Consider the following 24,701-nt stretch of genomic DNA (forward strand, 5'->3'; position numbering starts at 1 on the left):
TTGTGTTGTAGTAGTTGTAGTTGTTTGTACTAGTGTACAATTGTGTGCTAGTCGTGTGTCTATCTGTGTATGTGGGCTTCTGAGTATTTGTGGCATATGGACCAGATAGTGGATGCAGAACTGGCTTATATGATGGAATAGTGGGTGGTCCTTCTTGGATTGGATAGATGGAGGTACGATTAATTTACCGACGCGCGTCAATCATCCATTCCCCTCCAGCATAGCATGAGAAACTTCTAGCGGAGTGCAATTGTCGTTAATGGTAAATATATATATCATTTTCTGGTATTTAGACGATTCCAAGTAGTTTTATTGCATGGTACATGTGTGTTGTTCAATTACTATTCAATAACAGTACTTACGCTGCTCTTTATTTCATTTTATTTTATTTATTTTCGGTCTCATGCGTCATATTCCTCTGATGACTTCTCCGAGTTAATTTAACATAAAAGGGCAACATTGCTGTCAACAATGACTATTCGCTGCCATCAGACGTCGCCAGGTTTGAGAAAAATTGAGATGTACTTTCATACTAGTCTCGTCTGGTGAATGCATGTAACCTGGAAGCCCCAGACACGACAGGACAAGACGGACAGATGACGGACTGGCCTAGTTCAGAGTTTTAGGCATTCTTCAATGCACGGCTAGCGACCTCAAAAAAAAGAAAAAAATAAGGACCTTCGCTCTTTTTAGTTTCTATTTGCACCAAGGTCTACTACTAGAGGTTAATTAGTTCTCATGTTAATAATCCACCAATCATTATGACTACTCAGGATTTTATTGATACAAGAAATCCGCTTCAAGATGTTGATTGCAATACGCCTCGATAGTGGTGTATCGAGGAGGCCGGGAGGGGAGCCTTTTTTCTGTTCTATACCTTTCCTCTATTCACCCTCTCATAGCCGACAATCAACCAGTAACACATAGATAATTGAGAAAGGATGTGCTATGTGTGGTGGTTGGCTATTCAAGTATTGGTAGAGTTTGAAGTACTAATGTATGTTTTTCATGTGATGATCATAAATTCAGCTGTATCTTGTACCTATCTAATCTATTACGTCTCTCATATATAGTCCTTTAGTTCTTCTTTTCGAGTCCTATACTGCCATTCTACACCCGCCTTCAGCTGGGTCAGCAAAGATGGTGATAGTGAACGTCTTAACACTCACATATTCTCAAACGCGGTCTCAAGCATGAACCTATAAAAATGCCCTCGCGCACGCGGTTACGTATCGATCACGTCCGGAAGTCTTTCCTTGCTCCTAGAAGCCTAGGTCCATGCCTTCAGCTGGACCAATTAAGAAAATACGCTCATACCTATTAGACAACACGTCTCATGGCGACATGACCGGGAACCCTATCGATATAAGGGATCCCACTCTCTGCCAGAATTCCAACCGCGCACCGAAAGTTTAATATCAGACTCACGGTTCGCACGACCATTCAAGAACACACGCTATAAAATCACGTCAGCGCACAAACGTTAGAGCCCCTCGCGATTTTCCAAGCAACCTACGCCCACGAACTCGCAAACATGATTATCCCCCGGTGATAAGGTGAAAATCTCAGCACTCATAAACTTAGCAACACGATCTCAAGCGTCAACCTACAAACGTTCGCGCCATCATGAATCGAGATCGTCCGGAAGTCTCTATCCTCAGTACCAACAATCTAGGTCCTTGTTAATTAATAAAAAAAAAATAAAATTGAAAAATAACTTCCATATCCACTAGACAAAACGTACCATGGCGACATGACCGGAAACTCTAGTGATATGGGGTAACTCTCTCCCTGTCAGAATGTGATCCGTACACCGAAAACTAAAGATCAGAATGACGGTCCACGAATATATGAATGGCTGCAGGGTTTCAAAATCGAATTTATACACGCGAAGTCACATACACGCGAGCACACGCGATAAACACGTCAACATACGAACGCTTAAGCCCTTCGCGATCATCTACGCACACCTATGCCCGCGATCGCGTAAACTTGATAACACTCCGGCAATTGTGTGAACATTTTAGTACTTACGAAGTTACAAACGCGGTCTCAAACGCGAACCCGCAAACGCGCGCGATCATGAATCGGTCACGTCCGGAAATCTTTAGCCTACATTCTAGCAATTTAGGTTCATACATTCAGTTGGACCAATCAAAAAAATAAAGCTCATATCCACTAGACCACACCTTCTCGGCGACATGATTGGGAACTCTATTGATATGGAACCCACTTTCTTCTGGAATCTGAGCCGTACACAAAAAATTAAGTATCAGATTCACGGTTTGCGCGCGATCATTCTAGAACACACGCGAATATGCGAAAGGCACACGGTTATGAAATAGAATTTATGGACGCGAAGTTACATACACGTTAGCACACGCGACATACAAACGCACACGCGATCGAGCACGCTAACGTACAAATGTTCGAGCCCTTCGCGATGATACACGCGATCGCGAGTCCCTGCGCCCGCGCATACCTGAACCGTACAATGAATATCACATTCAGAATCACGGCCCGCTACAATTGGCCTAATGCAGTGTTTTAGTGAGCTACATTGCCTGTCTCGTCTGCAAATTGTAGTATGTGATTCTGACTGGGAGCCCTTCCGAGAACCTAGCTCTACAGCTCCAGTAGGACAACTCTCGAAAAAAAAATTGAATTAGATATCAATAGCATATATATTTCACGAAATGTCTCGAGAGAAAAGTTAATCGATTTAGTTATATTTTATTGTTTTTGGACTGTCGTGGTTCGTCATGATAAAAATAAGCCGGAAATAATGAAAAATGTCGTTTGAAGAATAATCGATTCAATTAAATATAACTATCATGCTCGACAGTCGATTGTCTGGTGTTAAAGCAGCATTTTTCACAAATCTCGACAAACATATGATTACGGCCTAAAAGCCAACTGTCAAAATCCACTTTGAATGGAAATTCCGGACAAACCGTTACTAGTCGAACACAGTGCACAACAGTTTATGAAAGAGAAAACTTTTCTCTTTCGTTTACTACCAACATCTGTGATTGGCGCGTAACGGTTTGTCCGGAATTTCCATTCAAAGTGAATTTTGACAGTTGGCTTTTAGGCCGTAATCATATCTTTGTCGAGAAATTGAGAATTTACGAAATAATTCAACAAACGATAAATCTCATCAATTCTCGGCAGCCGGCTGCCTAGAGCAATTAACACATGATAACACTTCTAAAAGTTTAATAGATCGTATCACTTATCAAGGTGAATTCAGATTTGTGTAACTGTTCGCCCCATCCCACTAACAAAAACTCCATCCCGTGGCAAACGTGGAGATGCAAAGGTATACACGGTCTCCATAACAACGTTTGTTACACTAACATTCTTCCGCTTCCCCGATGACTGTAAGGACGTGGCCGGCGCCGTTATTGACACTACAAATTATGGAACTCTTCAAAGCTGCACATTGAGGATGGATAGTTACTCCCAGGCTCCATTCGTTGATTCTCTGTGCAATTTCACTTGTTCTAGTCAATCACGGAGTAACAACTACGAATTGCTCATGCTCATCCCTCCCCAAGGTTTAGGGGTTTGACGGTATTGCAAACATAATCAAGCATCAATTGCTTTAATATGGGTATTGCATTACGCCTCGATAGTGGTGCATCGAGGAGACCGAGAGGGCTTATGCGCCTTTTTTAAGTTATATGTTACTTTATATTCTGCACCTGCGCATACCAACGCTAAACAACTGGTCTATGCGCGGTGTCGGGGCCGACTGGCGGATCGACGTAGATTGACTTTTGCTGTGTGCCGTGTTTGCAAATATTGTTCTATTGGTGGTATTCGTGGACGGGGCTCACTGAGGGAGTCATTGTGTGTCCATTTATCGGTCGACTTCGTCATCGTGCATATACCAATTAAATTAATTCAATAATTAAATTAATTTAATAAAGTAGAATAAGTAGAAAACTATTAGTTGTAACTTTGTGATAGTCGTAGTTTTTGTTACTAGTGTACAACTGTTATGTGCTAGTCGTATGTCTATCTATGTATGTATTTGTCTGAGTATTTGTGACAGTTGGGTCAGGGAATGGATGCAGAACTGACGTATTAGATAGAATAGTGGCTAATACTTCTGGTGATCAATCTGAGCATTTGGTTCTATTCATTCGGGAAAATCGGGTTGGATAAGTTAGGGTAAAATACATTTACCGACGCACGCGAGTCATGCATTCCCGGCCAGCATAGCATGATGAAAGTCCATCAGCATGCAAGTGTCGTATATGATAAATATACAACATTTGCTGCATTTAGACGAGTTTGATTGCATGTTACATATGTTTTTCTATTCTACTTCATTAGTCTGTTTCTTTTGTACATCAATTAGTTTGATTTTCCATTATTTATGTATACCAAAATAGTATTGTTCAATTTATACACTTTTAGTCAAGCTCATTGCATCTTTTTTCTTTATTCGGCATGTTATGATTCCTTTTATTAGTATATCTCTACTATACGCTATCTATACTCTTATAAGTACAAACGCTCGTGGCCTTCGCGGAGGTATATAGAATTTTGTGACGAAATGCTACGATGGGGGGAGCGGGGTGTTAAAAATCACTAAAAAAATGCTATGTCATTTATGGATCATCCCTAATATAATCAGCGCCAACAACTCGTCCCCGTCCCTTATCACCAATTTTTATACAGTGATTCATCAGCAGTGCTATCTTTGAAAATGAACCACCTTGATTATGCAACTAATTTTTTCCGATCTTTTTTTAAATGCAAATAATTAAGCAATCTTCATTTTGTTATATTCTGAATTGCACATATTTTGTCGTATGTAATTTTAAATGTACTTTCATTTGATGGCATTGTAAGGGAACACGTATCCGCCGGTTGAAGCCAATCGAGCTGACATTTCTTTAAACTGAATAAACTAATTTATTTGTTTGTTTAGACCACTAAGAAACGAATCCACTGGGCCTTTAATGCGGGTGGGAAATACGCATGATCTTGTCTGAGTGAATGACTTTTGAATTATGTATGAGGGTGGAAAATTGACTAATCGAAAGATCAATTCAAATCCAATTACCAATTTGCGGCAATCATTTCAGCACGAGGAACAAATGTGTTATGGTCATGTTTAATGCTTTACTTTTAGTCCATTAACTCATCAGTCAATTATACTGAGCTAAGAATAAGTACGTACTATTTGGAAATGGGGGGTGTTTGATTCGTGCATGATGTTAATATCGTTTAGGAACTCAGCATTTATATTTTTTTCTGGGGTAGCATTACGCATCTCGAAACGAAAGGTGTATTGTATGCAAGCTTGTATGAAAAGGTCGATTCGAAATGGTTCCATAATGTCGCCCCTGTTTCGCGTCTTCATTGTAATATCGGAACGTTTACTCGAACGAGGTGGAAAATTTCAAGTTACGGGATCCCAATATGCTTGTGATTATACCAATAAGGGACCGTACACAAATGACGTAGCTTTTTTTCAGCGATTTTTGACCCCTCCCTCCCCCTCGTAGCATTTGGTCACAAAATTCTATCCTCCCCCTCGTAAATAACGTAGCATTTACCTACCCCCTCCCCCTCGTCCCATGCAAAGCGACCGGGTGATGAAAAAAAATACATGTTTTTCAATTATTTTAAACACATGTCCGTTCGAAATGTTAACTCCGCTAGCGAATGACGGATCCCAATAGTAGCATGTCTGTAATAACATACGTACATGGAACTATTGAGATCCAGAGCTACAGGTCCAAAGCCCTGGTAAAGGAGGATGGTTGTGATGATCCGGGCCGAGATCACCACGTAAAGCAAGGTAGGGCATAACCCCAATTCCAAGGCGTGAAGCGACCCGTGCCGAGGGATGAGTGATCGAGGGGGTGAAAAAGATGCTCGATCGTTAACGGAGCCTGTGGGGTACCTGGGCAACCCCCACAGTAAGCGTCCCTTACCACGCTAATGCGGAGCTCTGGCGTGGCGGACATATATTTCTCGCGCTACTCGTGGGACTATACATGGAGGCAAATAAAAATAAAAATAAACAGACGGAGGTGCCAAACCCCTTCGCAAGAGGTGGTTTGGCGAGGTCTCCCCCCCGTGGGGAGAGTAGTGGAGCGATGAGTGCTGCACCCGAAAGCACCAGTGACCCCCCAGCAGTGGTAGGCAATACCCCTACCAATGCATCGGAGGGGCCAATAGCTGCGATGCGCAAAGTAGCGAAGCAACTCGATGCTATAATCGACTTCGCTAGCGCAAAGCAGAACATAGCCAAGGAGTTGAAGTTGAGCCTTCTGGAGCTCCGGAAAGCTGTTCGTGTCGCAAGACAGGAACAGCAGGCATATGTTGAGAGGGTGGAATGTCGGGAGAGGCCCGACAGAGAAACCCAGACAGTGGCCTCCAATAGGGAGGAAAGAGAGAAGGTCAATAGAGGTTCACAGACAGTGGCCTTTACCTTCTACGGAGCAGCCACGTCGATCGGAGCGACGACCGAGTTCCCCTCGAAGTGAAAAGGAAAGGGCAATCGCAAGACGGCATCGAATGCGAAGCGCCCTAGGAAGTCGCCAGGAGAGGGTGCCAAAACCGACACCACTCGGCGTGCAACCGTCAAGGTCAAACGCCGCCTGGGTGAGGTAAGCGAGGGCGAGAGTGACCTCGCTGTGCAGAGCGATGGTACCAGCAACCCGACACGACCGGGGCAGGGGGGGGGCTCAAACCCCTGGACGCTGGTTACCAAGAAAAAGCCGGCACCGAAACCGGAGGTACCGCGGCCTGCGAGGAAGGCCAAGGACAGAGGCGAAGCCTTGTGGTTAAAAACCGACAAGGACAAATACGCCGATGTCCTTAAATCGATGAAGGCGGCCGAAAGTCTCTCGGCTCTTGGGCAGGATGTGCGTAGCGTAAGACGCACCAATACGGGAGAGATGCTCCTGGTGCTGAAGCGAGGCGCACAATCAAGTGCAGTATATAAGGCCTTGGCCCAAGAGGTCCTTGGTGAGGGCGCCCAAATCAGGTCGCTAGGTGCGGAAACAACTCTCCAGTGCAAGCACTTGGACGAGTTCGCGACCGCAGAAGACGTCGTCGCAGCCGTCAAGGAGCAATGCGGCGTCACAATCGAGCGGGCCTCTGTGCGATTGAGGGACGGACCCTCTGGCACCCAGGTAGCCTACCTCAGGCTACTGAATGCGGATGCCAAAAAGGTAACCGAGAAAGGGAAGCTGAAGATCGGCTGGTCGGTATGCCCTATTAGTATACCCCAGCCGCCTTCAGTGGACAGGTGCTATCGGTGCCTAGAATCCGGCCATAAAGCTTACGAATGCAAAGGCCTAGACAGGAGCAAGCTATGTCGTCGATGCGGCGAGGAGGGGCATAAAGAGCGGGGGTGCACTAAGGCATATAAGTGCCTTATCTGCACCGCTAAGAAGCAAGCTCATAAACATGCTATGGGCGGACCTTCGTGTCCCTTCGGCGAGTTAAATAAGAAGAAGCCGTGAGAGTCACACAGCTAAATCTTAACCATTGTGCAGCAGCCCAGCAGCTGCTGTGGCAGTCGGTCTCGGAGTCGAGGACAGATGTCACCCTCTTATCAGACCCGTACAGCATCCCTGCCGGCAACGGCAATTGGGTGTCGGACGGGTCTGGAATGGTGGCAATCTGTACAACGGGAAGGTTCCCGGTTCAAGAGGTAATACACCCCTCCGCCGAGGGTGTGGCGATTGCCAAGATCAATGGTGTGTTCTATTGCAGCTGCTACGCCCCACCAAGGTGGCCAATAGAACAGTTCTACCAGATGATCGACAGGCTCTCGTCGGACCTCGTGGGCCGGAAACCGGTAGTAATAGCGGGAGACTTCAACGCTTGGGCAGTGGAGTGGGGCAGCCGCTGTACAAATAGCAGGGGTCAAGCGCTAATGGAAGCGTTTGCGAAACTCGATACTGTGCTAGCTAATGATGGCTCCGCTAGTACATTCCGTAGAAACGGAGTGGAGGCGTGGATTGATTTGACCTTTGCCAGCCCGAGTCTGGCTCCAGGCATGGAATGGAGGGTAGACGAAGGCTACACCCATAGCGATCATCTAGCAATCCGCTTTAAGATCAACTATGGTGTGCAGCATCCGAGGGCGGGAGATCCCTGTCAGGTACGCGGGTGGAAGTCCAATCACTTCGACAGCGAAGCTTTCACCGCGGCCCTGGGACTGGAGGCCAACACCGACAGTCTAAGCGGGGATGCGCTGGTAGCTGTTCTATCACGCGCGTGCGACGCCACTATGCCGAGAAAAACACTGCCAAGAAACGGTAGATGCCCGGTATACTGGTGGAGTGCCGAGATTGCAGCTCTACGTTCAGCCTGTCTCAGAGCTAGACGTAGGATGCAAAGAGCTCGCACCGAGGATGCAAGAGAGAACCGCCGTGAAGTGTTTCGAACTGCGAAATTAGCCCTTAACAAGGCTATTAAAAGCAGCAAGAGAGCGTGTTTCGACAACCTGTGTGAGAGTGCCAACGCGAATCCGTGGGGTGACGCCTACCGGATTGTGATGGCCAAGACCAAAGGGGGCTCCTCACCCCCAGAACGGTCTCCGGACCGGTTGGCAACGATTATCGAAGTACTCTTCCCGTCTCGAGCCACAAGCCCCTTATCAACATTTTTCATTATAACAGCAAATTACGTGCAAGATAAGCCCATTTCATCACAAATATCGTGTTGATAGTTTTCTTTTGAATTTTATATGTCAAGGGGAGCATGAAGAAAAGTTCTCTCAATCCTAGAGCTGCCAATGATTCTAAGAAGCATACGTTCATCTAAATTACTAAATTTAGTTTGGTTGATTCCGAAGTGAAAATTTAATTCAGCTTCCAAACTAAGTCTACTAGTTAGCAACATTAGCTAACTAATGTAGCAAGTTAAATCCGCATACAAAATCTTTTCGTATTTTTGCGAACTTGAAATTGAAATTCTACGAATCGTAAAATTTACCTCATGAAAAACCGCATCAAAAGTAACTTGTTTGAATTTAAATTCATTTCTCTTGGGAATGGAGGATCATTAAATTGTTTTCTCTAAACAATGGGTTTTAAACATAATGCTACGTCGCACAACTTCTGACCCTACCCTCCCCCTCGTCACAAATTTGGAATACCCTCCCTACGTCATTTATGCATGGCCCCTAAGGATCATTTATAAATTCTGCCACGCTATTAGGAGGAAGAGATATGACTAATTGTGACATAAATGGGAGGGGAGCACGTCATCTGCTTTGACGCAATCGGCCGTTTTACGCACGATTGCGCCATGTATATAGGAAATTCCATAGAACATTAACACTTTTGCGAGTAACGACATAAAAGTGCCACTACAAAATGAAGGAAAAACTAAAAGAATTTGATTCGTATTGGACCAGGGGGAAAAATAACGTGGTAATATGACAGAGAGTTAGTTAGGATTGGGTAATCTTTGTGTGACATAATTTTCGAATGTTCCACCATACCACTTTTAAATTCATCGTTTACAGTCCATTTTACGTTATCGGCAACACTCCCGACAGCCGACTGTCCGGAGTTCAAGTTGTTTTCGATGAAACAATCGAGATTAGCCAGAGTTTAAATGCCTAGAAGATTTACGTATCCTACAGTCAATAAACTATTCAAACATGCACGAAAATATAGTCTCAGCCGCATCTCTTGCTTGAAGCGAATCCTGACTAAGTACCACATCAACACTTCCTTTCTCATCCCAAGTTACGGTAAAGATGGTCGTGGCCCGCAATGTTGGCTCTCAGGGGAAACTCTCGCTTGGACTGAATCAATTGTTATTCCCAAACAATGCTCCTCAAGTAGTCTGGCTGGAAATGAGAGTCATCAGTCTGCATTCTACGAAGTATACCGTGCTTACGCAACGCAACGCATAATATAATCAGCGCCAACAATCCCGTATGAATTTGACAGATACCAAGACTGTGTGCATGGTAGGTACGATTGAGACTGCTGCAACTTTGTATGTGTAATTGATACAAAAATAAAATAATCTGTCACTCACCTTTTTTATTCACCCGCAGTGTATTAGAACCGGTTTGTACATAATTGCGCCGGGTTAACACGTAATCTTTAGCGGGATGTAGAAATGCTTTTAAGGTTCAACTGAAAAAAATTGGGAAAGCGTCCATCTAAAAACGAAAAAGAACGGTTTTTTGCGCACAGCAGGTCAAATCTTCATGAAAATCGTTCAGCAGTATTCTAACGAGGCCTCAAAGATATTTATTGATTTTCATGACAAATGTGTAAATGGTAGCGAAAAAACTGTTTTTTTCGTTTTCAATAATGATCGCTTTTTGAGGCACACACACATACATACATAAATAGCTCAATCTCAACCATTGCGACATAGCACAGCAGTTCTTGGGGTAGCCGACAACAGAAACGAAGTGCGACGATGCAATTATTGTAGATTTGTATCGTGCACCTCCCGACAACGGTAACAGAGTAGTGGACAGTGCAGGGATGGCGGAAAGCCAAGTGATGAGCGGTTTCCCTATCCAAGAGGTGGTTGATAGTATACACGAAGGCTTCATAATCGCTAAGATCAATGATGTATTCGTGTGTAGCTGTTATGCTCCTCAAGGTAGACACCAGAGCAATACAATTGGATGCTGGATGCACCAACCGACGCGTTAGTCGGATTAACGCAGGTTTTTACAAGAAGAGACTATAACGCTTGGGCCGTGGAGTGGGGTAGCAGGATGACTAACGAAAGGGGTTACAGCTTGTTGGAAGCCCTGGCGAAGCCGTATGTAAATCGATGGTTCCGCTAGCACATTCCGTAAAGACGATAGGTGACCTATAATCGACGTAACGTTCTGTAATTCGTCGCTGATGCAAAGGATGAATTGCTCACTAGTACACACATAACGATGATCCACTATACCCTATATACCCTTCGTTGGTGGAACTGTACTGTATGGCGGAGAACTTCGACAAAAGCCGAAGCACTTCGTGCAGACAGCTCCGCTCCAATTCCGAACGTCGATAACCTGTCGGAAACTCTAGCGAGGGTATTTAACGTAATAATGTCAAGGTATTTGGAGCCGAGGAGCTGCCGTCGTCCGGCGAATTGGAACGAAAGGCTCAGCACCCTCCTTGCAGACTGCATAACACCCAGAAGACTTGACAGAGTGGTTTGCGAACATGTCAAGAGTTCAACAAGGAAGTGGTGCTAAATGGCACGCGACGGAAGTCAAAGGACCTAAAGCAGTTGCAATGCAAAATGGCACCGGATAGAGAGCCAAAGGCCTCAAGAAGTTGTGGTGCTGAATGACACAAGGGAGCTGAGTCGCGGTGTTAAATGGCACAAGGGAGCGGAAGGGCTCAGTAAATATAACAATCTAGAATTTACCGCCCGGATTGTCCTCGTAGGGCAAGAGCACTAGTTCTCTACCCTGAGCTAGTGTTCCTACTGCTATAAAGAAATTGCCACGTTGTGTGGATAGTCGAAAACTGGTAGGGGGTTAAGGAGGGATACTGTAAACCAACTGAAGCAACTAACTACTAAGTGATTGGATTAGAGTGTGTATTAGGCACATAAAAACCCCTCCGCGAAGTAGTGCCGTAAGGTATCAGGTTCTGAGCAAGAGTAGTTGTTTTAGCGAGTCGAGTGGCTTCTCAAACCCGGTACCTAAGTTGCCGGTTTTTTGCACATATTTTTCCTGCTCGGGGTGTTTCTCCCTCCCCTAGGTAGGGGGGTTTGCATCAGTGCTAAAGAACCTCAGACAGACAATTGATTTAAGATGGTTATTGCATTACGCCTCGATAGTGGTGCATCGAGGAGACCAAGAGCCTTTTTATGTTTTGTGATTTTTTCATACTCTGCACCTGCCCATACTAACGCTTAACCACTAGCCTGTGCGCGATGCACAGTGGTCGCAATGGTACCGAAACGTGCGTTTAATTAATGGTGCTCTAGGAGTTGATTTTAGCGATTTGGTGTGTTAGAAACACTTTTTCAGAATGGAATCTCCCTTCTTTTGATGTATACTGAATTGTGATTAATCCACCTAAAAGTGAGATAGAAAATTTATTTCCACTAACTTTTAAGATAGAGGCACGATGTTAATGACAAAGTTATAGTAAATTCTACTGCGAGAAAACTTGTTGAACATGCAAACTCTCCAAAATGTAATGGTGTTGAGATAAAGCACGTTGTTTGTGGGAGGCACCCACAAAATTATTTTTTTATTATAACTTTTTTCTGAGATTTTTGCAATTCTTCAAATGTTCTATGAAGCTGTTGAAATTTAGAAATTGCAGATATTTGTCGAAGACGTCAACATTTTTTATTTCAAAACTTAAGAGTTATTAAATAAAGTGGGTTAAAAATACCGCCATTTTGAATGACAATTACTAAGAGATGTGGAAATATGTGGAAGACATTTCGATTCCATGAGAAAGACAGTGAAAAGTACTATAAGCAAAAATACTACTCACAACGGGCATCCACCGGCCTGTATATAAAAAATACTTTCTGGCAATGCATGTTTTTCATTTTGTAACAAAATAATTACGACATTTTAAGCATAACTTTTTATAGCAATGGTTTCTATGTGTTATTTTATTCTACGAATATTCTAAAAAATCGTTGGAAATGTCGAAGTACACATATGAATCCAAAACTCTCAGCTCTGTAGTCTCCAACTTACGAATTATTCCTAAACTAGCACAACAACAAAAAATGCCCAAAATTTTTTGGCTGTCTTTACAAGAATAAAAACCATTAGAAACAGTATTAGGGTTACTGCGCCCTAATTCATCTTAGCTCCTCTATTCATCCCACCCATTGGAACTCATTAGTTAGAGAAGTATTTGCTATCTCTATTCAACGCATTAGCTCAAAAAGTCTAACTGTACTGCTTCATAGGAACGAAGGAAAGATGGTGATACTTAAGCGCAATCCAGTCACTCTAAGTCGAGTTATCAACGAAATATTGTGACATCCCGACTAATGAGATGGATAAGGGCTCGTCTACCCTATATGCCGTTTTCATGAAACGATTACTTGGCCGGAATTGTCAATAATTATTTTGCAAGCACGCATTGAATGATTAAATATTTGAAATTAACCCTAAGGCAAGCGAAAATTGTGACTTCGCTTCTAAGACCCAATGAAACCAAGAGCCTCTTTTTTGTCGTTTTACCAGTGAGAGAATCGAAAGCCCGAAAACGCTCGATCATTTGTATTTCGAATTACAAATTCATTGAAACTAGGGAACTGTAACTAGCCGAGCCTCTGAGACCCCTTGCCTTTTTGAGGTTTAAAATTTGGCAGAGATGTAATATACAGGTGAAAATATTTTTCTAAAGATTTTCTGGCAATTCGGATCCTAAGTAACAAATCTGACTACACAGTCGTTTCGTGAAAATGATATCTAATACTCTTTGCTATGGTTCATACTCATGAAAATACAGTAAACCTTTTTAGACGTCTCTAGTGATCAAATTCCAAATCTTGTTAATTTATGAATAGTTTCAGATAAATGAAATTCAAAGTTTACGATTTATATGTGTATTTATTACTCTCAATGATTTTTTAGAATATTCGACACATAGAAAAAAAATCGCTAAAAAATTTATGCTGAAAAAGTCGTACTTATTTTGTTACAAAATGCAAAACATACTTTGCCGGAAAGTATTTTTTGTATACAGGCCGGTGGATGCCCGTTGTGAGTAGTATTTTTTCTTATAGTACTTGTCACTGTCTTTCTCATAGAATCGAAATGTCTTCCACATATTTCCACATCTCTTAGTAATTGTCTTTCAAAATGGCGGTATTTCTAACCCACTTTATTTAATAACTATTAAGTTTTGAAATAAAAACGGTTGACGTCTTCGACAAATGTCTGCAATTTCTTAATTTCAACAACTTCATAGAACATCTGAAGAATTGAAAAAATCTCAGAAAAAAGTTATAATAAAAAAATGATTTTTTGGGTGCCTCCCACAAACAACGTGCTTTATCTCAACACCGTTACATTTTGGAAAGTTTGCATGTTCAAGAAGTTTTCTTGCAGTAGAATTTACTATAACTTTGTCATTGACATCGTTCCTCTAGCTTAAAAGTTAGTGGAAATAAATTTTCTATCTCACTTTTAGGTGGATTAATCACAATTCAGTATACATCAAAAGAAGGGAGATTCCATTCTGAAAAAGTGTTTCTAACACACCAAATCGCTAAAATCAACTTCTATGGCACCATTAATTAAACGCACGTTTTGGTACCATTGCGACCACTGTGCGATGGTGTGGCGGGCTGGCGGGTCGACGTGGATTGACTTTTGCTGAGGGCCGTGTTTGATGACATTGTTCTACAGTTTACTGGCAGTGTTGGTAGACGGGGCTCATAGTGGGGGTCATTATGTATCCATTTATCGGTCGACTTTGTCATCGTGCACAGTCTAATTAAATTAATTTAATACATAAGTAGAAATCTATTAGTTGTCGTTTTGTAATAAGTGTATTTTTCAGTACTATTGTAGGGAGACCGGGGCTAGTTGACGATGTATTCAATTTTTATCTTTTATCGCTTTGATTCTTGCAAAACAGAACACGTTGCATGAAAGGGCAAACTGGTGGCAACATCTCTGAATTTTATTAAAATATTTGATACATTGTCTCCGTTTCTAGAGACAAAAACATGTGACGCGGAAAAAAACCCGGCTCCAGGAAAAGTTGACGGTATGTATGGGGTAAGTTGGATGCCAGAAAATAAGCAATCAAATGGAAATTCAATTACATCAGTGGTCCTTATGAAATCTGCCGATTGCCTTTTCTATAAAACTGTATATTATTCGACACTTTCCATTATATTTCAGTCTCAGTGCCTCGGCATTTTTACTTGGACGCGTACTCCATATTCAAAAGCAAACTCTCGAAATTCGTTAGGCAATTGCAAGTAAATGTCCCCTGCATTGACGAGAGACACAAGAAAAAGATTCTCTTACTTTGGAGTGAATAGGGATATTTAGGGGTATGCGGGTTATGGCATTTTCTAATGCAGTTTATTACTGTGACTTCTCAATCCTTTTTTTTATTTCGAAGACCAAAACTATTGCAAAAACATTTTTTAGTTTGTTTCCTTTTAGAACAATAACATATTCAAACCCATGAGACTAGTACGACTTTATACGTTACCTCATCAGCAGGCATGGGAAAAATCATTTCACGAAATGGTGAATTTGAAATCATACACCAACATGCTCTTACTGTGAAACCCGATCTCGGCAACCCTTCTCGTGTAGAGTTACGCTTTCATGCGACAGCGAGAAGCAAAACACAAAACTGAAAAAAGTGATATCGCACGGCAATGTTAGTGTTCACCCAATGATTCATTCTTCATCACATATATAGTGTTTTGAATGAAAGCAGAAAGGATCGCAAATGAATGTATTCTTTCATTCACAAAGATTCATTTAAAAACATTCACCGGATCGTTCTAATAAAAAAACTTGTCGTTCTTGTTTATAGTCCTATGGAATTTTTTTGAACTCTTATTAGGGATGGGCGATACTTCAAAAAGTATCGATACTTTGGTATCGCGATACTTTTAGTTAATTCGATACTGAGTATCGATGTATCGACCGAAAAGTATTGATACTTCCGATAGTATCGATCAATACCGGACTTGTTTTTTTTAATTTCGGGAAAATCGACTATTTTCAATATATTTTGACAAAAAAATTAAATAATATATACGGGAAGGGTTCATAGTGCTAATAAGATCGCAGCACTAGGTCAACTCAAAATCGAACCGTTCATAACTCGGACAACCATTCTCATCGCCCCTATGGTTGCTCTAGATCTGCTAATTTATTAAATTTAGTAACCATTTGAATAGGATTTTTACTATTTTGATACCTCGATGGTACTGGTTTACAAGCGCAATGTCTATGTAACTTCTCTACTCTATCTATAATTGCGGAATCGGAAGTCAGATAGTAATTAAGTTTAATAGCAATTGATCTACATTGTATCATTTATTTGAAATCAGATTTGCAAAAATTGGTCAAGAATTCACACGGCAATCGAAATCACACTTTATTCGTCCCAAATAGCGCTATCACAACTAGCAAGAAAAATTCGCTGGGATAAATGTTCATTGGAGAGGCGGCATCCGTCATCGTCCATGATTCTCCCAGCTAAGGAAAACAACCTTTCCGATGGCGTGGATGTCGCGATTGCTGGAATATATATTTTTGCCAATTTAAACAAATTGGGAAAGAGATGTCGCAATTCGTTATTCCACACGGCAAGGGGGTTTGTTTTTCGAGGCATAACTGTTCTGGAATAGAAAGCTTTGATTTCCTGTCGAGCAACGTTTACGTAGTCATCAGTCGAGTATGCCGTGGCAACCTGATTGACCAAAGTGTCGTGGAAATTCCATAAATTTCTTTTCGAATTTGATTCTCTGGTTACAATTGCTGTTGATGAAACATGAGCTGCGTTGGACTCGGGAGCTTCTTTTCTTAATTCGTTTACTATTACTTTTTCCATTAAACTGATCCCCTTCGAAACCGCTAAAGCCTTTTGAAAATGAACCTTTAAAAATCGAGGGTCCAATAGTGTCGCCATTGTGAGAAGCATGTTGTATTCGGCTTCCCCAAATCGTCGTACCATTTCTCCTGTTAGAAACTTCTTCAAGGATTGTGCACAGATGTCACGGTCAGGTATTTCAACTTTGGAAAGTTCCTACGAAAAAAAGAAAAAAAAGCAAATGTGACAAGCTTAGATATGCAAAACCATTGAACTTACTATATTTATCATCGAAATCAATGGTATAACCTTGCTAGCCGTCGTGGTCTTTTCCGCTGACATTTCGACTGTCGCATCATAAAATGGCCAAAGAAGGTCTAGTATAGATGCTAAAGTTGCCAGTTCTGCAGCTGTCAACATGTCCAAATCAGGAAAGTTAAGGGCTGCCACAGATACAATTTTTTGCATCTTCAGGAAACGATCGCACATCAAATATGTTGAGTTCCAACGCGTAGTAACATCTTGTATCAACCGAAGTAGCGTGCCCTCAGTAGCTCCTCCGTCTAACTGCACCTTTCTCAATTCATCCGCAAACTTGTAACTGGTATGTGAGAAAGTCACAATGTTTTTGAGTTTTTTAATTAGATCTGGTATTCCTGGAACGTATGGGATACGCTGTCCGTTTACCGATTTGAAACCCACCCCTGATGAGGGTATTAAATTTAGTGTATGATTAAAACATGCTAAATGTTTTGATTCCCCGAATGCTTCTTTCGCAGCAAGAACAATATTCGGAGCATTGTCAGTAACAACGTGCGAAACTTGCGTCGGTTTTAGACCCCAATGGTTACAAAACTGTAGTGATGCAGTCGCCAAATTGTCGTGTGTGTGTGCACTTGACATAGGCTCCACTCCCAATACTGCCGAATGCATTTCGTCATCGACTGCATAGTGCACAGTTACACCGAGGAAAGCTTTAGTATTGTGGGGCTCAGTCCACCCGTCCATTGTTAGGACAACAGCAGAAAGTTTTGAGAACTTTTCGCGGACGTGTTGCGACAATCTCTCATACTTTTGTTCCATCTGTCTAGTAAGGGTTCTTCTGCTAGGTGGAGTCCATAGTGGCACTGTAGTTTTACAGAAATATTTGAAACCTACTTTTTCTGGCGTCGAAAGACAGAGATTGTCTTTAAGGACCATGAACAGTAACGCATCCGTTATGTCGATACTACGAGAACCACCATCTGCAATAGAAAATTTACATTTATTTTAATCATAGCGAGCATTAAAATTTTACTAGTTTTCTATTAAATTATCACAAGAAATACAAATAATAAGTAACATGATATCTAATTTTTACTGACTAATTAATAAATTAAAAGGGAAAAATATCGTTCTTACCTTGAAAAGATTTTCCACGTTCAATGACACAATGAAGAGATTGTTGCACCAAAGGTCTCGGTGAATCATTATTCCCCGTTTGTGGTCGTAATACGCTGCTCTTCGAAGCAGACCTTGACGCTGCACCACCACCGATAGAACCACCCTAATGCAAGATAAATTCAGTTTTTGCAATTCATATAGGAAATAAAAATATACTCACCGCTTCTATAATACTTGAAGACGAATCATCGTTGCTTTCGTGAGTACTGTCAAGATCGTCATTGGCGTTGGCATCAATTATCTGCTTGTTTTTAAATGTTACGTTCCCCTTTTCTCCAATTACAGCATCTTTGTGGTTCTCTTTAGTAATACCGTGCAGTGCCAGATGCTTCCATACATTGCTGGTATTACCGGATGTTGAATACATTTTGCGGCATATGCGGCATTTTGCTCCTTTCTCACCGTCAACTTTATTCAGAAAATTCCAGACACCACTTACTGAACGACTCATTTTGAGCTGCCCTACAGAAAAATAATAAAAAACTAGAATATTTCATGTTTGTAAGTAGAACTTCAAAAACTTACCGTCAGCGTGAAGTTACGTTATTTTACCAAAAACCGGAAACCCAAAATAAATTGCTGTTTTCAAAACTGCGTGAGCGGTTATTGGACGCTGGCGTAAAACGCTACTCCTGGAGTATATGAGATTTGTTCCAGTACCAGGAAAAACTAGAAGTATTCCGGAGCAAACAGAAAAATCGTTCCTGTATTCCATTCTCTTTTTTCATCTTATGGTAGCAAACCGGAGTAAAAAGGAGCAACTTTTTTGCTTCTGTTTGTTCTGGAGCAACTGGAAGCAAGAAGCGCGTACTGGAACAAACCTATTGATATTGACCTTTCTATTCCCAGTAAAAAAGAAAAGGCACTGAATAACGAAATAATGAAAACAAAATATTGTGCACTGTAAAAATCGGTCGAGGTTAGGTATTTTGCGATGAAAACAAACCAATTCCCTTTGACTTGAGTTTGCATCTGCGGTTGTAAATGAGCTGTCAGAAATCTTAATAGAGTATAATCTGTAACTCTATTAGTGTGTTCAACGATTCGTTTTCCTCCACCTGTCATAGATGGAAGACAACAAATCGAAAATAATTTTTCGGTTCAATTATTTTCATGGTGGAACCTAAAAAACCGGTATTGTAGGTCTCCGGAATAAGTTTTAGAGCGACGTAGACCATTCCAACACTATTAATACTTTAGGTGAGCTATTTCTAAATTGGCTGGCAGTTTTACATATGATAGCTGGAGGAAAACAAACCCCCCAGGTAGTGTGTGAAATCATTTGTATAGAACTCTATTAGGCAATCCATGAGACATTCCTGATTAGCTGATTATTTCTTCTGACAAAATCCCCAATTCTATCCAACTTCAAACGAATCGGACTAACGATGTATGGTCGTCGGACGGGTTTTTCTGTTCGCAGGAGCAAACTTGTTGATAAAACCCTTGACTGAATTTTCAAACAAATGTCGTGGTGCCTAATGACAAAAAACGGAGAAAAAATCAACTCTTACCAGGACAATAATGTTAAGGGTGGAAGCATTATTCATTTTTGAGTGTGTTGGGAAATAAACGCCAAAAATGTGTGACGTCACATTTTCAGAAAATGATTACCCCACAGGCAAAAAGCAACTTTACAGTAGCTTAAGGGGTATTTTGTGAATTTTTTCAGCAGAGTATAACAACCTCTGTCATTTTTTTTATCAAGCTGTGATTATTTCTTATCAATTTCTCAATGAAGGTTATTTTAATGAATACACTATTAAACATTAATTTTAAATTTTGGATAAAGTCCAGTTTACAGTTCTGGAAATGAATCACGGCATTTCGCACGGGATTTTTGCAGTGTAAATATTTTGTTTTCATCACGAAATAATTCAGCGCCTTTTCTTTTCAACGGGAATAGAAAGGTCAATTGACCTTTCTATTCCCGTTGAAAAAGAAAAGGCGCTGGATTATTTCGTGATGAAAACAAACCAATTTCCTTTGACTTGAGTTCGCATCTGTGGTCTGTAAGCTGTCAGAAATCTTAATGTTATTCCGTAGATTTTCGATTTTTGTCGAATTTTTATTTCGCTCTTCAAATTCGACAGCAGCACCAATACATAGGAAAATATTCCCACCCTTTACGTATGGTTCTGAGACGATACCACGCGCGAGTATCGTTCAAAAAGTATCGATACCGATACTTTATGACATCTTGAAGTATCGATACAAAATTACTCGATACTTTCAGCAAAGTATCGATACCGTCGGTATCGTTACTAGTATCGCCCATCCCTAACTCTTATTGTTAAGTAAGTAGTTTGCAATGTGCTGACGAAAAAAATTTTTTTTAGAATGAAACGACGCTGCACTCAAAAAAAGATCCTGTTGCAAGTTATCCAGGAGGAGGGCAGAAAATTCCACTTCAAATCAGATGAGAATTGCAAATATAAGCAAGCACCGCTGATGCTCGAAAATTTCAAAAGGAACACCGTGCTGTCCACGCAGTAATGAATTTACCTGCACGAGAAAACCGATCCGCGGAGCCGCAACATATATTGTTTGAAAAATACGAAATTGTTAATTGAACATTTTTCATGTGTGCCATGTACAAGCATGCATTTGTCCGGAAATAACGTCTTAAAACGATTCCGTGCATATCACAATATCAATTTCAAGTGGATTCTAGTGCAATCTACTTCCCAATATTGATTATAGTGTACATTTGCACTATAAAGTTGACCTAACCAAACCGGAGAATACAATCTCACATTCATTTGTGAACTAAAAATTGATTCACTTGTGAATGTTTACAGTACAATCTTCCGATTCAATCCGCCAACAAAGAGCGCCATCTTCTTCATTCAACATAGTACGTGTCATTCTTTTACCTGGCTCACATCTCCGGAAGCTCATTTTTACCTACGTTCAGTTGTGTTCATTTGGAGAGTTTTCGTCGGATCGTGAATGAACGACTGGCTGCTGTCAAAGCAATGAACGGATTCGCCAAGAATCATGCGAATGAATGATAATTCCCATCCCTGCTCATCAGATCTACTATAGTTGGCAAATGAAACTTGGGATTGCAAGCTGCTAGCGGATTGCAAAAGTACCAGATCATGTTGTGAGGGGTGCTGTCCCGGTTAACAATAAAGCGAACGACATGTTTGCAGATACGTCATTAAGTAGGACAACTGACAGTTTGTTAGCTGATTTTAGTTTGTCTTTTAATTTAAAAATCAGAAAAGAATAATTCAGGTTTAAAAACAACATGAGTGTACTCGTAAGGACACCCGCTATCAATACATATGGGTCATTTCACGCGAAGTGATCAAGGCACGTGTAATCGACCTTCACGGATTTGAACCAAATTTGGAGGAATTGTTCATGTAGGGCCAATATATAAATACCCAAATTTTTGTGTCAATTGAGCCACCTCTCGGGTCATGGGAGCACCCCCCGTTTTGGCAAATTGCCAAAACTCTTGATTTTTTTGATCATATCTCCGGTTCTATTTGCTCTACAATCAAACCACAACATGGCTTTTGAAGAAAATAGTTCAAGGAATCTAGAAAAAAATATTAATTTTTGGCGGCAGTGCTGCTAACTACGCCATTTTTTTAGTTAAATATAAAAGGTTGTTTTTCTCTCAAGACATATATTTTAATTTTGAAAATTCTAATGCCATCGTGTTCCTCAGATATTTTTTTAATAGAAAACACTTATAATCTCAATATAATTTGAGCGGATCCTGAGATACACCGTTCTGAAGAGAGAAAAAACCGCAATTTCCCATATAAAACCGCAAGTGCACAACACTAAAAAACCAACTTGAGTATTCTGAGTTCAAACATAATTTTTCGTGGAGTAGACGAGAAATTATGAAAAACTACGTTTTTGGTTTGCTTCTAGCAGATCAGGGTCGATTTTTGTGACCGTTTGAAGATTTTTTTGAGATGTTTGCCAATAAAAATGGATTTTTATATGAGAAAATGCGAGTTTTCCCTTCAAAATGGTATATCTCAGGATGCGCTCATATCATATTGAGATGATAAGTGTTTTTTATGTAAAAATGACTGAGAAACGCGATGGCATTAGAATTTTCAAAATTAAAATATTTGTATTGAGAGAAAAATTAACCTTTCATATTTAACTGAAAAAATCGCATAGTTGGCAGCACTGCCGCCGAAAATTAATATTTTTTCCGATTCCTTGAATAATTTTCTTCAAAAGCCATCTTGCGGTTTGATTCTAGAGCATATAGAACCGGAGATATGATCAAAAGAAAATCAAGGATTTTGGCAATTTGCCAAAACGGGGGGTGCTTCAATTGACACAAAAATTTGGGTTTTTACATATTGGCCCTAGATGAACAATTTCTCCAAATTTGGTTCAAATTCGTGAAGGTCGATTTCAAGTTTGCATCTTTTTTTGATCACTTCGCGTGGAATGACCCATATGAAAAACTGAGACAATTTTTCCAAATTAAAGATCCCATTTCCAGAAATGAAAATATTTGACGACTATTTTTACACTGTAAATAGTACCGCCAACTTACCCCAACCGCATATTTTATAAAAAAGATTTAAAAAATTACTTTTGTTTGTGGATAGGTGTAATGTCTATACGAATATTGAAGGCTCTTTTCACGAACTATTGAAAAATATAATCATTCGGGGAATAGATTGAAAATCACCTTAAATAACACAAAATGTTTAAATTTAGAAAATTTACAAAGTGCTACTTCCGCAAAACAAAACGTTGTGCAACAAAAACACATTGGAAAGTGTGTTTCACATCACTTGTGGTACACAACGAGTGGCAGCGCGAGTTATGTCTAATAGCAACGGAGAAAAGGGGCCAACTAAGCCAAACCACCAACTAGCCCCGGGCTCTCCTACAATTGTTATGTTCTAGTCGCATGTCTATCTGTGTGTGTTCGTCTGAATCAGCGAATGGATGCGTATATGGTAGAATAGTGGCTATTACTTAAATGTGTGCAATCGATTCTATTCATTCGAGTAGGTCGGATTGGATAAATTAAGGAACAATTAATTTACCGACGCACGTTAGAACTTTTTCGGAATTATTGTGCCCGTTTAGAAGTAAATGTAGATTCACATAACAATAGCTAACTAATCCGAGAGCATTTTTCTAGATGCTCAGGCAGCGGAGAAATTTGTGTTCGGGAAAAATATAGTGATTTTTTCTGTTCGTTTCAAGTTTGTATCAAATGAATATAGACACATTCCACGCACTTGTATCGCTTACCTCATAAAAATAAATCTGCTAATATAAGTAAAAGTTGTTCTGAAATATGTTGGTATAGGTTTAACGCTCCCAAATAATAGATATATAGAAATTTTTTAAAAGAATTTTATGACGGTCCTTTATGAAAACCAGTAATACATTTATGACTCGTTTTTAATAATTGAATTGATTTTTCCGTACCACACCGACAGGTTTGTAATAAAATTTATTTGTAATAATCTTAAATTCCATTTTATTGTTCACATATTGTACAAAGACTTCATCTTCGGACGCAGATTTATTGAGTGAATTGATCGTCGGATAAAAGGGGGGCAAAAATTGACCATTTTTGCGTTGTCCCCTAACGCAAATATCATGTTTTTTCAATTTTTCACAAAAACAAATCACGCTATCTATGAAATCTTATCAGAAGCTATTAGTACTCATCAATACCTTTCTAAAAATATGCTATTTGTATATAACAAGCTTTGGAATCGTTCTTTCAGAGGGGTGCACTGAAGTGTTGTCTCCTAACGCTTTCCGTTGCAATACGATAAATCCTTCTACAGAGTTACTTTGAGAGCCTACAGAACAGTATATGGACATAACAGATATAACCAACCTATTTCAGCAATACCGCAGCCATGCAGTGTCATGGGTGGTCTCAGAGGCGAGGAGAGGGGGGGGGGGGGTTCCATTAAGGGGGAGGTCTAATAATATCGAAAAATTATCAAGTTTTTTATTACATATATCAGTAAATAAACTATCTAAGGATATATCAACAATTTCAGAACAGAGTTCGAAGTGATTTCAAAGATATAGAATGGAACGCATTAGAATACCAAATAAGCATGAGAGCGCGCGGAAGAATTTGGTCATAGGGAATAACACTCACTCGTCGTCACATTCTTTCAAATTAGCGGGATAATTATTGACCACTTGGAACTAACCCGGTTTGTCTTTTCGGGATAGATTTTCTTCAACATGTAGTTTAATGCATTTTTTGATGTTTTATCGCACTTTAAATTCAAATTGTTATCCTGAGGATACGCATTTTTTAGAATTCGCTAATAAAAGATGCAATTTTACGAAATTCTCCAGTTTTCTATTATTTAGATAATTCAATGACAAGCCAGCCATCTGAGCCATAAGACCGCAACTGTGTGAAATTTTTTAACGAATTTTTTGGTATTCCAATATATCAAAATTTTCAAAAAACTGGATCTTACCCTTCTTTTCCAAAAATTGCGAAAAAAGGCTACATTTTGATTAATTTCCGCAATCATCACTAATAAGTGTTGTCTTGCAGATCTATGAGTAGAAACAGTTGTGCAAACGCCAGAGGATGAACTGGAAGGGCGATAAACACTTTCGAAATTTTATTTTCAACCGTATTACTCGTATTTCGTGACAACATTATATACAATATGTAAATATAATAACTGCTCGACTGAGTTTAATCGTTTGAAAGTCTTTCCTTTGTTGAATTGCTTCAGAGTCACATTTGTG

General features: G+C 40.4%; 2 protein-coding genes across 4 annotated transcripts in view; one reads left to right on the forward strand and one right to left on the reverse strand.

Annotated features, from left to right (window-relative positions):
* LOC131682813 (lysine-specific demethylase 5) overlaps positions 1–24,701 on the forward strand; it is a 133,815-nt gene that overhangs the window by 68,751 nt on the left and 40,363 nt on the right. The window lies entirely within an intron of this gene.
* On the reverse strand, positions 15,538–19,810 carry LOC131682814 (zinc finger BED domain-containing protein 4-like). 3 transcript variants are annotated; one of them, XM_058964576.1, is made up of 5 exons: positions 18,483–19,810; positions 18,118–18,419; positions 17,916–18,060; positions 16,794–17,758; positions 15,538–16,730 (listed from the first exon to the last, which is right to left on the reverse strand). In XM_058964576.1, the coding sequence occupies exons 2-5, from the start codon at positions 18,406–18,408 to the stop codon at positions 16,080–16,082; spliced, it is 2,052 nt and encodes a 683-aa protein (XP_058820559.1). In that variant the 5' UTR covers positions 18,409–18,419; positions 18,483–19,810; the 3' UTR covers positions 15,538–16,079. The 3 variants fall into 3 exon arrangements, with proteins under 3 accessions (XP_058820559.1, XP_058820560.1, XP_058820558.1); XM_058964577.1 differs by having other exon boundaries at positions 17,673–17,758; positions 18,118–19,810; XM_058964575.1 differs by having other exon boundaries at positions 18,118–19,810.

Source organism: Topomyia yanbarensis, chromosome 2 (genome assembly GCF_030247195.1).
Source record: "Topomyia yanbarensis strain Yona2022 chromosome 2, ASM3024719v1, whole genome shotgun sequence".
NCBI classification, from domain to species: domain Eukaryota; kingdom Metazoa; phylum Arthropoda; class Insecta; order Diptera; family Culicidae; genus Topomyia; species Topomyia yanbarensis.